The sequence below is a fragment of the Diprion similis genome, chromosome 14 (assembly GCF_021155765.1).
Source record: "Diprion similis isolate iyDipSimi1 chromosome 14, iyDipSimi1.1, whole genome shotgun sequence".
Classification (NCBI taxonomy): Eukaryota; Metazoa; Arthropoda; class Insecta; order Hymenoptera; family Diprionidae; genus Diprion; species Diprion similis.
The window spans coordinates 4,779,064-4,794,848 of NC_060118.1; the positions used below are offsets into that span (position 1 = coordinate 4,779,064).

Sequence of the window (15,785 nt, forward strand, 5' to 3'; positions counted from 1 at the left end):
GGAAAAATCGCTATTTCGTGCTTTTGGAAATATCTGAAATTGAGTAAACTATGATAGATAAAATGTACTCATATTTTACAAAACCAACTCCTTCAAACTCATTCTAATACTGCACTATAATGATATTTTTCGGGTTCTTTTATTATGTTAACGTTACTAACTTCAACTTTATCCTTTTTATTTTTATCCTAATATTCATAAATATTATTTATGATTTCGTATCCTGACAACTGATTATTCAAATCAGTTGGAGTTTATTTTGAATAAAAGTATGTGGATTGAGCCTCATTTTCATACTTTTTTCTTTAGCATCAGTTGATAGGAAGCATTATTATTGTCAATAAAGTTGACTGTTTAGCTCGGTGACATGATTTGTAGTGCGCGCGAGATATCGAAAATGTTCAACTGATTTAGTTCAAATTGGGAGACAATATTCTTCGGTTGTTCATCCTTTTTACCACGATATCACTTTTTCACTAGTATCATATTTTTTTTCTTAATTAAAGAAAAGAGCTGTACATTTTTTACGAAAAATCAAATTCCAACTTTATACAGTCGTCATTTTCTTTAGACGATGATGAAAAATTTCAATTCCGCTACCCATAGCTTGATCATGAATGAGAGTTTAGAAAAAGATTCATTTCCTGTCATAAATCGTGAATCAGGTCCTGTTTTTCTGACAAACTAGCTGCAGTCAGCTGATAACATTGCTGTTACTAACAACAAGATAGGCAGCGATGTAGTCAGATGCTGTTACCGATGGAATGCCAGATAATCGAAACAAGGAAAATTGTACCAAGTTTCGGTTGAAAAAATGTCATAAGCATCGGTATAAATCAGTAGTGTTTAAACCAATTTGAATGATTCAAATATAATTTTTTGAAAACTTGATTCAGCCATTAGCTAATTTTCAAAAAATTTATTTGACCTGATTTCTCAAGAAATTTCGTCAAAATATTAATTCAAATGGAATGTAAACGAACGTATCTGCTGTATTCCATAATTAGACCCAACATTAGTAATAATGACAATTTTTTTTTGCAATATTGATGATCAAAATTCCAGTAGAATGTCTGTAATCTACAAGCTAGATGTTGGTAATGTTAACGCAACGAAATATTTATAAAAGTAGCCATTTTGCAATCCTAGACAATAAAATACCAGAAATAGAATTAATAGAACTAGAATACTAATGGGGGTAGATATTAAGTTTGTGTCAAAAATGGTAGATGAGCAGAAAATGCCTTTTTTTTGTGGAAAACCATGAATATCGACCAATTTTGCATTGAATAAATAAATAAATTCCATATTTTTTTAGACATAGAAATTTTTCTCACAGACCATGTAGAAACAAAAACCTCGGTAGTTGTTACTAAAAAAGTAGTTTAATAAACAGAAAGCTGCAAAAGGTTGGGCACTATGCTTTCCAGCGTGAATTAAAGAGTTACTCTAATGACTGTTGTTACTTCAATTCTGATGTTTTATTCAGGGGTTGGTGGAAGGCTGCGTCAATTGGAGGCACTGTTTGTTGGTGGTCCTGTGCAAGGGGGACGAGCCGGTCATACATTTTCTATTGAAACTCTCATTGACGTTTTACTCGTTCTCTATGACGAGTGTTGCAACTCGTCGTTACGCCGAGAAAAGACAGTATCAGATTTTATCGAATTTGGTAAGTTTCAGATGAAAAATTTTTTCATTCTAGCTGATATGAATTCAAACATAGTTCTGTTTTTACCAGTACTCTGCTATTAATTGATTAATCAGAAAAACAAATATTAATCAAAAAAACTAATAATTGAAAGAGTTAATAAATCAAAGTTCATTACTAATCGACTAACCACATACTCAGTTTTTATCGTTGTATTTCATGCTACAATATTGAAATATATGTGAACCAGCATCGAAATTGGATTGTAATTTATAGTCAAATTATAAAGGGTGTAAAAAAAATGGAAATTACTGAATCTCAAAAAATATTTTTTTAAAACTTCATTTTCTCCAGAAACATGCAATCGAGTATCATTTAAGAGTTGGCTCTTGAACAGTCACCAGATCGCGTGCATTACTGCGGATCCTCCCAAATCTAGTGAACAAGTGCCGAGCGCTCAACAATGCTGCATGTTTTTTTTATCAAATCCAAGTACATTACTGCAATGGAACGCTGAATCTGGTGACTAGGCTTGCTTGGTGACAAGCTAAATCTGCTTTCTTGAGCCAACGGACCTTCCAAAAGATTTTTCTTACATTTTGTTCAATACAATTTCGGATAATTGCCAATTTTGTTACACGCTCTATAGCTTTTATTTTCTTTTCAATTTTCTAGTAAAACCAGTCGCCTCATGCATAAAGAGTCTACAATTAGCTAGAGAAGATTTTGAAATAGTCAAAGTAATTGGACGAGGTGCATTTGGAGAAGTTTGCGTGGTCAGGATGCGGGGATCGGACAAAGTCTTTGCTATGAAAATACTTAACAAATGGGAGATGCTGAAACGTGCTGAAACCGCTTGCTTTAGGGAAGAACGAGATGTGTTGGTATATGGAGATCGTAGGTGGATAACAAACCTCCACTACGCCTTTCAGGATGATAATAATCTGGTAAGATGTTTGTGTTTTTTTTTTTTCGTTCACATATTCCTGCGTCTACTTCTTTGTAAGAAGGATAATTAGATCTTCTTTTCCTACAACCTTCAATTTTTTTTTTTCTCTTCTCTTTTCCACCAAATCATAATACTTGATTAAGGGGATCAGTTGGCCAAAAATATCGAAATGACTCCATTTCGATATTTGTAAGCGGTTGTGCTAACTTAACGAATGTTTATTATATTTATTTAGATGTGTTTTCATGAAATTTTTCTTAAAATTGCTCAATTTTCTAAACATTTTATATTGAAATGAAAGGAAGAATCGGTGGTATTGATTCATAGCATTAATAAAGATCATAAGAACTTTAGTTAGGGAAAATACGATAACTTGAATTGGTTGGGAAAAGTCAGAGAAAAAGTTAAGGAATTGTTTTTCTGAAAAAATGAGCCCGCTATGTCCTTAAATATGGAATATTGGGACTGTATTGTTATGTTTTTCCAAATTTGGCATATTCGTTGAGTACGTTTTGATTCTATATACCTTCCTATTTAATACAGTGCCTCACGATTACTTCGAACTGTAGTATTATGGCCTAAATCACGTTTCCACTCTGCGTAAACAATGAATTTTACCGCTTCAATTCCTCAGTCATTATCGTGATCTTTCAAATAATTAACACTCATTTATTATGTAATATATTCGCAGTACCTTGTCATGGATTATTATTGCGGTGGTGATTTATTAACACTGCTGAGTAAATTTGAAGATCGACTTCCCGAAGACATGGCGAGGTTTTACATAGCGGAAATGGTGCTGGCTATCGGATCAATTCATGATCTACATTACGTACATCGTGATATTAAGCCAGACAACGTTTTGTTGGATGCTAACGGGCACATAAGACTGGCCGACTTTGGCTCATGCTTACGACTCTTTGAGGATGGAACTGTTCAAAGTAACGTCGCTGTTGGTACTCCGGATTACATTTCGCCTGAAATTTTACGGGTCAGTAAATCTTTGCACATTACTACTTTTAAGCTAGGCATTGGCTCTCATCTACCGCGACTTCTTATTCATTCACAGGCTATGGAAGATGGGCAAGGGAGATATGGCCCCGAATGTGATTGGTGGTCCCTCGGAGTATGCATGTACGAAATGCTCTACGGAGAAACTCCATTTTATGCTGAATCTCTGGTTGAAACATACGGAAAAATCATGAATCATAAGGTGATTGAAAATAATTGTAACACTGAATCAATTTTCCTCTTGTTACTGTGTTTCAGAATTTTTTGAGGATTTCCTTATATGTTTTCAAAAACTTATCAGTCACTGTGAAAACAAGTACTTTAAATGTCAGATTTGATATGCGGTATAAACTGTGCATCAAATATAATATTTAGAGACTTTTCATAGTCCCGTTCTTAAATATGCCAGATAAAATGGCACTTTGCTGATCGAAAATAGGCGGCACACACAGACTTTTTCATGCATCTGCCGTAGGAAATTCTTTTTGCAGGCTTCGCAGTCATGCAACCTATGAAAGCAATTGATTTCGATTTTTTCCTTCCCTAGGCATTAATAGTATGAAGAAATATTTTTGGGAATTACGTTGCATATTCTGTTTCTTAGTTTTTTTTTCCTATTTTCAAATATCTTGTCAAAGTGAAGAAAAGAAGGCATAAATATATCAGTAAACACGGATTTATTTCGCACTAATAAATGTTGATCGTCAAAAAACAATGGTTTTAAGAATTATTTTTGAGACATAAAAAATTAATCCGTTTGAGAACTTAATTAGTCCTAATAATATCGATAGATACTTATTCATACTCCATTCTTGCATTCGCTTGTTTACACGCATTAGTAGCATTGAAATTTTGTTGGAGCAGAAATAGATTAAAACGAAATTATTATTCTGCCTTTTTTTTATATCGATTTATTGAACAAATTTCTTGGGTTGATCAGCAATTGTGATTTTGCGATATCTTCAATCCATTATCCATAGGAAGTGAATTAGAATTTACATATAATTTGTATGAAATCACTGAAATTTCAAATTTTTCTATACATTTATAACAATATTGAAAAAAATATATATATATATTTTTATTTTTTTTTTATAAATATCTTTCAGAATTGTTTCGACTTTCCAATAGAAGATGTGTATGATGTGTCTGAAGAAGCTAAGGATCTGATGAGGAAATTAATTTGCAGCTCTGAGTTTAGATTGGGCCAGAATGGTATCGATGATTTCAAAGTACGCAAGTTTTCAGTATATTAAATAAGTTTCAAATTTTTGTATATGGAGAATACACCTCTACTCGATCTTTTTAAGATGGTTGTTTTTTTTTTCGTTGCTATGTAGCAAGCTAAAAAAACCAAAGAGTGTTTCCTGGATTGCAGTTTCGTAACACCAAGTCTGTATGAAATTTATTTTGAACTGTCGCTCTTTTGTTCTTTCAGTAATATCTTCTGTGCTGGTATTTTACAAACCGTTATCTTACTTGTGTGGAGAAAATTTATGTTGCAACAAAGAACTTGAGATATAAGTGTCCTACTTGAAAAGTATTTACTCGTTACTTTCGCGACACTTGAAACTTATTTTTCATTCAGCCAAGAATCGTAAACTTATTTCTCCAGTAATAGACCATTATGCATTTTTATTGGAAACAAAATTCGTAACCGAAACTCGGTGGCGACTCGATGGCCTTAGAAGTTACAGTCAGTTGAATATCGGAAGATTGTAAATTAAAAAAAAAAAAAAATTCCTTGCAATCGTTGGCGTGAGATATAAATTTTAAATGCTGAAAAAATTAAGCATTAATATTTTTCCAGTTGGACAATTATATCTTGAGATAATTTGCAATATGAATTTTTCCATTACCAGTTACGGATTTTTAGATAACGAGGTACAAAATATTTCCCAAATAAAAAACTGTGAAATTTCAGACAAATTGTTATTTTCCCGCGAGGCAAGAAAACCAGAATCCAGCAAACACAGGCGAGATTTTCGACTTGTACACAGTAGAAAAAAAATTAGCCATCTCAAGAAAGCCGTCAACTGGGAACATGTTGAATTGCGGTGAAATTTGCAGGATGAAAATGTTTTTTTTAACCAATTTATGCTTCAACAGAAACATCCGTGGTTCGAAGGAGTCGACTGGGATGTTTTAAGAGACAACACTGCCCCGTATATACCTGAAGTGTCTTCGCCAACTGACACGTCGAATTTTGATGTCGACGACACAGATGTTCGGAGTTCGGATGCTGTACCTCCTGCTGCTAACTCTGCATTCTCCGCTCTGCATCTACCTTTCGTAGGATTCAGCTTCACACAGGGAAGGTGCGTTAAAAAAAGCTATTTTGTTTGTCTTTTTATGTTGATCAAGACAGAAAGTAAATTTTATGTTGCTGTCATTACTTTAACGCAGAACTGTAAATGTCGACACGTTTAATTCAAATAAGTTCTTTTTTTTTTTATAAACTAAATTCTCTCGATGAAATCATACTGCCGCAATCCAATAATTCGTAGACCGTATCTTTTATTAGTATTCTTTTGGCATGCAAAATAAAAATAAAAATCAAGTTTTAAATTTCGACTAAAGTTCTCCCTGAAAATAAACTCAATTTCATTCAACTTTTCACACAATTAAGATTGTATTTCTACGTTTCTTTGTTTTCAATAATGCTTACTCTATGTTTCATAGCTTCTGAAAGCTTTTTTAGGTTCTTGATTGTCTAAAACATATCTTTCAGCAAGAAATCTATTAAACAAATTGTTTTATGCTTATGCTAAGAAAAAGAACAAAAAATTGGATTATCGGTCGTTTAGAAGTAATTCGATTTCCCTGATTGGACCATGTTCAAGGTTGGGAAAAGAATGAAGCTTAAAAAATGGGTATTTCTTTTGGAAAAATCGAGAATATTCAGAGCTCAGACCTTAATTTTGAATGGATATTCTGTCAGGATACTATTACAACTGTAATAATTTGCATTTATTATCAATTCTAAGGACAACACATTCTATTATTATATCACAGGCAGAAAATCCTCATCAATTTATGTAGTATGTGAATAACGCTTGCCAGGGTTGTTTGTCTAAACTACTAAAGGGCAGATTCAACTCTTGAGTTTTTTCATTTGTTTTTTTAATCAATTTTCTCAATATAGCCGGATATCGGATCTGGGCTCTCTTCCTGTGGTGGCTCAGAAGGATAAGAGTATGAAAATGCTCGAGGAAGAAAATGCACAGTTAACGCTCACCATCGCTGATTTACGAAATCAAGTCGGCGTTGGTCATTTCTCACCTACGACATCTCCAGACTCAAATAATGCCACTAGAAAATTACAGGATGAAATAAATACACTGACTAAGAAAAACTGTGGTAAGTTCTAGTTTGCTATATTTTGATTTTCGAAGAAATATTATTATTTACACTTTTCTATGTAACAGAACACCATGTTCCCCGGAGCCTGCCTTCTGCCAACAATCTTCTCAATGAGCATTTCATTTGTCATTTTTAAGCAAGTTAATGGTACAATATTTTTTCTTTTACTCTTTGTGCAAAAAATTAAGAAGCACTGAACGAAATAACCCAGTAATTTTTCAATTCATTTGAAAATTAATTTTGAATTTTGTTTCATGATTTTTAGTCTGTTCATCGAATTGATGCGAAAAATATAGAAATAACAGACTTGCTGGGAAAAAATTTTAGCCATTGATTTTTTCATTTGTCTTTTTTTTCAATTGGAACAGCTGCAAGTAAATGATAACCAGAATTGTAAACAGTAGCGGAACGTAATTTAAGTAAATTACCGCCAGTCTTTAAATAAAAATAGAATTACGTTCCTGTTGAAAAAAATTTCTTATACTTTTCAAATGTGAGTTAAAATACACTCAAAATTTTAAGAAGTTTCGTTGTTTCTTTTCCTCTCAAAAGAAATCGCTAAAAATCACCTTTTTTTAGGCCTCCAAACCAGAACACATAACGTTTTTCTGTAATACAAACCTTGATTGTTTGAAACTCATTATTGGACAAGATCCAACAGATTTGAGTGCTATAAATTTAACAAAAATAAACTGGAACCCTATTTAAGTAACGTGGTATTTTTCACTGTTTGCAGAGCTTGAAACGCAGATAAAGTCGATGGAGATACCGCGGGAATTATGCACCTTGGATAGTGGTGAATCAACAAAAATTCGTGAGCTGGAAAAGCTGGTGCGTAGCTTAAGGATGGAGAAAGAAGAGGCCTTAAAGGACAAATTCGATACTCAGGAGAAATTAAAACTTCAGGAAAAAGAATTAAAAGACGCGCTCACCCAGAGGAAATTAGCAATGGCTGAATATACTGAGGTAACGGACAAACTATCCGAGCTAAGGCAACAGAAACAGAAACTGTCGCGGCAAGTAAGAGACAAAGAAGAAGAGCTCGAAGTAGCGATGCAAAAAGTTGACAGTCTGCGACACGACATAAGGAAGGCGGAGAAGCTGCGAAGAGAGCTGGAAAACAGGGTCGAGGAAGCGATGGCTGAGACGAGTAAAGAGCGAAAGTTGCGGGAACGGAGTGAAGAGTACTGCAAACAAATGCAAGAAGAAATGGAAAAGATACGGCAGAGATCTGTGGGAAACGATAGCAGTGGTAACCAGGCGTTAGCGACACAGGAAATTCATAGGCTGAAAACGGAGGTGGAAAAACTTGATGTACAATATAACCAAAATCTGAACCAGCAACAGAGTAGGTATACATCGGAGATACGAAGTCTTCAAGACCAGTTGCACGAGGCTGAAAACAGAAGAGAAATCCTGGAGCGGGAAGTCCAGTCGGCGAGAGAAAAATTAGATGCTGCCAGATTGGAAAATATCACAGATAGCGAAGAGACGATTAACGAATTGAATAGAAGGTACGAACGAGAAAAAATGATGCTAGTCGAAGAGAATAAAAAGCTTATGCTCGATCTCGGAGCTGTTACCGACAGCGTTGGTAGAATTCAAGGTGAGCGAAGGCAGCTCGAAGAGGAATACGAAGAATTGAGGAACAAAAAGGAGGCCATTGCCCAGTGGGAAGCACAAATAACCGAAATCATTCAATGGGTTTCTGATGAAAAGGATGCCAGAGGTTACCTGCAGGTATTGTATCGAGTTTCAAATACTGTCGCACTTTCAAGTCAAGTATTGCTGGACGTTTATTGACATTCTAATAGTTCAGGACACTGTCGTAAAGCAGTGTCTGTGTCTCAAAATAATATCTGGGCAGATCCACCAACCTTCGGCGAGCTATTTAGGATAGAAACTTCACATCTGATCGTAATTCGAGTATGTCATAGTTTACAAGAAGATATGAAATTTTGCCAATTTTTAAGACTTCAGCTTTATCGTTTACAAAAAATACGTTGATCCAGTTTATCATATTTTTGTATTGAACTTTTATTTTAGAATTCTTAGCATTTCCTTTCGCCGGAACAAAAATATGAGACGTAACGCGTGTTTTTTGTGTCGGATCTTTACTAATATGAAATTCAATGACTATAAATCGTTTTCATCTTTTCTCATAAAAAAGTAAACATATTCAAATCAATTCTGAAGTGCACCGAACACAGCATCGTATCTAGATAACGCACTTGCAAATTTTGCAGCAAAAAGATAGCAGTGATTGCAAAGCATTTCTGGTAATATTAGAAGAAGATGTGTCTTGAATTGCTATTAAAATCAGAGCAAATCATTCCAAGCAAAAAGTTCTTGACAAAACATCTAAATGCAAGCAAGTCTTACTGCACATTAAAATGATACAACAATTATTGCTGTACGTTTGCTGGAGGAAAATTCTGTTTGGCAAATATTCAGCAAAAAAGCAACAAGAATTGCACCAAGACTTTTTGCACAGACACATCGTTTTCTGGGCAATCAATGACGATTCGGTATAAATATTACGGGGATTTCGAACTTTTTGAACGTATTCTATATTCCTAGAATATTTATATCGATTTATTTATGATCCCACTTTTATTCCACTCTAAAAATTTCAGGATCTACTCCAAGGTCTGTACTTTTTCACTCGACAAAAAATTTATTTTTGGTTCATAGCACATAGAGGACTGAAAATGTTGAAAAACGATAGACAGTTCTGAAAATTCCAGAACAATTCCAAAACGTAATAACATTGATCAGTTTCTCGGAAAACGATAACATATTTAAATTGCAGCCAGGAAGTTGGCGTATCGGCCTCTTTATTCTGCTAGGTGCAGTCTTATTGCAGGGATTTGTAGTCTTCTGTAATCTAATAGTTTACTCACAATTTGAGTAAAATCTATCACTCTCGAATTACAATTTATGTAGGATGTTATTTAAAATTTAGGCATTAGCAACCAAGATGACAGAAGAACTAGAATTCTTGAAACACTCTGGCGGAGTCGGGGCGGTAGTTGGTGGCTCTACGATGACCGATAAGAACTGGAGGAACCGTAGATCACAAAAGCTTGACAAAATGGAATTACTGAATCTGCAGAGTTCCCTGCAGAGCGAAATTCAAGCCAAGCAAGCAATTTCCGAAGAACTCACCAAAACACGATCAGACCTCATCGCAGCGCAAAAGTATGTTGTCTAAATAATTTTCTATATACCACATAAATTTTATTGTATTTTCCTTCTCTTTAATTTTTCATTTTGAAAAATATGTGATTATGATTATCGCAATTTTGGCGGCCACTGTTTTTTACTAATGATTCGCTGCACGCTACTTCAGCTTAACTCCTCATTTGCATCTGCTGGTCGTTTTACTTTCTTGGATGACTTGGTATTGCGCATACTTTTATCTAACGACATGAAATGAAATTGAAATACAAAAGAAAAAATATATACATGAAAGTCGAAGTTGGATTAACATATTTTTAATGTTCCTGTAGGGAACTGAGAGACTTCAGACAGCGGTTGGATGCCATGGCCCACGAGGCAAAGAGAAAAGAAATGCAGATAAACGAACTTCAAGGTCGTCTGGATACCGGCGATGGTTGTAAGTACAGTTCAATCGATGATTCGGCAACTCCAACCCCCTTAAGTATTTGGGTCACATTTTTCAAGTTTACCAAAGATAATTTTTCTCTGTGGTTGTTCATTCAAGCGATAACTTTTCATACGGCCTATTTTGTCCATAAACATTTCAATCCGTCTAGTGGGCTTTTTTGAAGAGAAAGCGAGGCGTTATCGTTTCATTGCTTATTTCGTCACTGACACTTCAGCCTCCATGAAGAGAGGCTGAATGTTTGACGAGTCATTTGACGTAATAAATCCAACAACAATATCATATCAGCGATTATATTTATCTTTCAGATGATTTTTTTTTACAAAGTTGATGATTTTTTTTTTAATGATGTATGTAAAATTTGTCATTAATTTTTTTTCGTTACTCTTTAGTTATCGGAATGCTGAGAAATCTGTTCAAATCTCAAATTTGTTCATGTGTAGATTCCTTCTCTCCTTGGCAATAAAGGTTCATAAGAGTTAAATTAACTAAATTTCGAAACGAATAGGGATACTTTTAGTAAAAAGTTACTAGTCGACCGATTTGCATTAATTTTTTTTTTTTGTACAAACTATTCCAACTTGGACTCACTTTTTTCAAAACATCAACATGCTTTTACATTGTCAAACAACAGTGATTCACATGAGAATGATTCCAATTTACAAATGAAGTTTAAGACGATTTATTTTCTTTCTAAAAATATGAAGAAAGATATCATTTTGTGAGAGAGTAGACAAGACATAACGCAGAGTAAAAAATAATAAAATACATTGTCATTGGTATTAATTCTAAGCGTTTGCTAGAATTTTGCACGACACTGTCATATGTCATTTGAATCTTTTAATCCAATTTGAGAGTCCATCTAACCTAACAGTATTAAACAATATACTATGCTGAAAATTATACGTTGTTGGTAATCATTACTCATCGCAAATGAAAAATTCACCGTCTAAGAGTGCAAAATCTCAGCATAATTTGAATAAAAAAAGCTTCATCAATTAATATTCAAATCTGCCGAAGCCACTTTGGCTGAACCTGGCGATCATGAATCTTTTATTACTGGAATCTATATATATTTTGACGAGGTTCAGCTTTCATGAAATATGTTTTCTCCGATGATTCGACCAGTCCAGAGGATGAATTTCATACAACACGTCAAGTGTCTTTACTTTTGCTACATAATTTTTAGAGGCAGGTAGAGAAATTGAAATATAAGAAAGAGACTATATTCTATAGGAGCATCCCCAAGACACCGTAGGATTAGATAAACGAATTTAATTGTGAATTACTTGAAAGTAGGTAATATGACTCGAATGCAGACTGTATGATTTCTTTTAATGCTTAGCATTCAAAACATGTATTAATTACTCAAGTAGAATTCAGGTAGTAATACGCATATGTATGGACCTATTTTGTAATTTTTACCATAATTGGAAACCGCTTATAATGTATTTTGATCCGACGGTCGTAAGTGGGTGGTGATGATTCGGTGAATTATTTGGTTCCCCTCATTTGCTGGAAAGGTTTTTTTTTTTTTCAAAGATCTCTCCAAGGAGGGAAAAAATTTCAGATATAATAATTGGATCATGACGCTTGTTTTACAGAAAGATATAAGAACTACTAATTAATGCATAATGAATAAGTGTTGCATAATGTAATTATGAATTGCGTTGATTATAGGCTCAGGTATGTACATTTAAGAGGCATTCTTTCACCACGGAGAAAACGATGGACTTGAATATTAGAAATTTTGCACCCAAGTATTAAACCATTGCCTAGCGTTGAAACGCGCGTGGTTCAGAGTCCCCTGCGTTACCCTCGAGATATGCTGGCGGCTTTAGGTTGTCAAGCATCCGGTGCATTTTCAATTTGACACAAATCCAACATGTTATTGATCGACCGGTCCAATGGAACATACAACTGACAACCACAGTGGACATGAATCAGTGTACGTCGATATTTAAATAATTTATTACTGAAATGTCTTGTTTGCATTATGTATAACAATACTCGCAATCACACTATTAGAAATACTGTTTTGTGTAGTGCGACAATCTCACACTACTTAACATGCCTTTTAAATAATTATTATTTCAAGCTTCGGCTGTATATCCAGATCACGTCACTTTTCTGCCGTAGCCATCAGCCTAGCGAAGCCTTGTTTATACACATTTTAGCCTCAGTAACGCGAGTACAGAATATTCCTGTATTACCGTGCAACCTTTTGCACAGTGTGTGCAAGTTAGAGCACTGTAACACTTTCGACGGTCTATCGCTTGCTCTATTAATAGTTCCTTTATTTTTATTTAACTTACAATTATCGAGTAAGGATCGTTACGGAACAATATTCATACCACGTTACACGATATACGGTGAAATAAAATTTTCCTGCTGTTGTACCGCTACTGCGGCAAGCGAGTGCGCAACAAGCTTCGTTAAGCACACGGCTACGGGCCAGTATGAAATAATCAGAGTAACCAACTCTGAGTATACAGCCGTGTTTCAAGCATTTAGGACATGGTCTGCTTCTTTTAAAGGCTCAATTTCGTGATACAGCTTTTAAAAATTTGACAAAAAAAAAAAAAGGAAAGGAAATAAAAAGCGAAGTGAAATCGGACACTTTCTATATATTTATTGATTATCCGTCAAGTTGTTATTATGTACATATTATATGTGTGAGACGATGCCATTCTTGTTACAACTTCCGGTTTCAAAAAATTCTGGTTCTAAAGTCCTGTGCTCTTATCTTTCACCACATCTATACATACATACATACATACATACATCATGGCAAGGGGGTGGCTTACGAAGAAAAGTATAAATCAAATCATTAGCATTCATTTGTTTCTGTTTAAATTTGATATTAGAATAGATCGAAGACAGACAGTGTGTAGATTGTACTAAACAGAATCATTAAACGTATTCGGAAGTTGATGCGGGCAACAATGAAACAATCAGATATGTCCTAATTGAATATTATGTTATTTTATTCGTGAGAAAAAAATAATAATAATCTGACAATATTGTGAAAAGTTGGTTTGATGGTTGTGTTTTTGTATTTACATATATTCATGTGTTCGGAGAACTGTGCAGGTGAATAAAATATGTTCGATATCTGTGTTATAATGTAACAATACAAAAGTGGTACTAGTATGATCCGTCGTTACAGATGGTATGTTGATAATTCAGGAATTTTTACTGCTTATACAGTGAAAATGGTATTAGTTACAAATCCTGGGTCATACTGGGTTTATTAGATACAGAACCTTTGCCATAATATCATTGAGCGCAATTAAATTCTGTAGGGATTTGAGACTCGTTATGAGATTGTTTTTTTTTTTTTAATTCTAGGTAGAACGCATCAATGTACAGTTTGAGTTTTTTTTTTTTATTAGATATAATTTGATATAGAAAGAACTATTTTTGGACCTTGAACGATGTAATTTTTTAAATTACCGATTCTCAATATTCATTTCACCAAAATCCAACAGTTTATAGTATACTTTATATCAGGTGCGATAAGAATAGAAAGAAAGTTTCTTTACAACAATAATCTTCACAAACATCAAATGGGTCCCAGATCTCAGTCTTTTTTCGAATTGCAAATACTCTGTTAAGCTGTAAAAATACCGATTCAACAAATAATTATACGAGCATCAAAATTTGATCTTACCGCAAAAGATAACTGCGTGTGCCGACGTGTAACTTTGATACTCTTCAAGGAATCGTTTATCTCCTCGATGCGTACATATAATTATAAGTTGAACGAAGATTTCGATAACTTAATGCAGCATATTGAAAAAAAAAAAAAAAAAAAAAAAAAAACACCCTGAATCTGGAATTTAATTGTGCTTTGACATTCATTAGTAGGAATACGATTGTATATATGTTTGAGAACCATCTTGCGTTATAGTATTGAAATCTAAGAGCAGAAAAATTGGGAGATGATTTCTAGAGTTTTAAAAAAATACATGATGTGTAATGATAGGTACAGAACTATGATATTGATATATGTATATGTTATAGAATTCCAGGATATTTTTACATAGGAACGACAGTTTCAGGGTTCGTACGCTCAGAGAAAACAGCGAAAACTCAGAGAATTTCTTACAGCAGGGAAAAGTCAGGGAAATTCGAAAACAAGACTGGAATTTTTAGTCTGTCAAAGAAATAAACTCGTTCTTTAAACAAAGTATTAATGATCTAGAGGAAATATTGCACTTAAAAATTTTGTTTCGTCGTACCACTTCATACATTCTATATACGAGTATATTACTTAATACCAAACCTTCTTTCGTGTTTTTCTTATGTAAAATCGCAGGCTGTTGTTTGTCAATTAATAGCTAGATGGTAAGTTAGTTATTAGGTAATATTGAAGGTATTAGTCTTAATGTGTAAAAGAGTTGTCATTAATGATTGGCCTATTTTTTTGAAAGGTTACTGGAAAAGTCGGGGTATTTTTCAGATTTCAAAAAGCGTACGAACCTTGAGTTTGTAGAGAACTAAAAAAGTTAAATTACCAGAAACGAATTAAATAGTTTTGTCGCTACTGGGATATCTGTGAAGCGTAATAAACCGTTATCCGGTACGCAATGCTATTTTCATTTCTAGACAACAAAGTGCCTCTGTTTATTGGCATAACCAGCTGTGTATGGGGCCTCGTGTTGCTCATCATCAAACTGTATTTGTGACAGCCTTCTTCCTAACTACCAAATCGTCCAGCAAATCATCATCTATCGTCGTTTCAACCAAACCCCAGCGCATCATCGTACACAAGTTGAAGTCGCCTCTGTCGGCCTTACGTGCTTCTTGCGTCACAACGTCCTGCTTATTAACTAGATTTCCTCGTGCCAACTCAATCGTCACTTGTACCGCCGATACCGTCGTTTATAAGCCTGGTAAACTATGAGCAAACAAACAAAAAAAAAAAAAAAAATTTCATATCTCGCAGTACTACGTGATTGGCTGAAGATTTTGATGAATTGCTTTGATTCAAACCACAGTGCTTTCGTTTCCGGTTACTGTGCAACTTTGATCCGTATCGACATCATTTTTTTTTTGCTTTCTGTTAGAAATTCCTGCATAAAAATCTTTCGTCAAAGGAGCCACTCTTTAATTTCACTCTACGCAATTGTTTTCTTTTCAATGCGTTTACTCCCTCTCAAAATAGTATCCGACAATTTCGT

The 15,785-nt window shown here is 34.2% G+C and overlaps 1 protein-coding gene across 5 annotated transcripts in view; it reads left to right on the plus strand.

Annotated features, from left to right (window-relative positions):
- Positions 1-15,785, plus strand: part of LOC124414917 (serine/threonine-protein kinase Genghis Khan) — a 31,298-nt gene that overhangs the window by 4,553 nt on the left and 10,960 nt on the right. For 4 of the 5 annotated variants that reach the window (XM_046896083.1, XM_046896084.1, XM_046896086.1 and 1 more), the window contains exons 3-12: positions 1,490-1,669; positions 2,324-2,595; positions 3,289-3,588; positions 3,667-3,810; positions 4,718-4,840; positions 5,718-5,926; positions 6,754-6,968; positions 7,708-8,711; positions 9,937-10,172; positions 10,484-10,590. In XM_046896083.1, the coding sequence (XP_046752039.1) occupies positions 1,490-1,669; positions 2,324-2,595; positions 3,289-3,588; positions 3,667-3,810; positions 4,718-4,840; positions 5,718-5,926; positions 6,754-6,968; positions 7,708-8,711; positions 9,937-10,172; positions 10,484-10,590 (2,790 nt within the window). Of the gene's footprint in view, positions 1-1,489; positions 1,670-2,323; positions 2,596-3,288; positions 3,589-3,666; positions 3,811-4,717; positions 4,841-5,717; positions 5,927-6,753; positions 6,969-7,707; positions 8,712-9,936; positions 10,173-10,483; positions 10,591-15,293; positions 15,498-15,785 lie in introns of all 5 variants that reach the window. The other variant, XM_046896087.1, reaches the window with a different exon arrangement.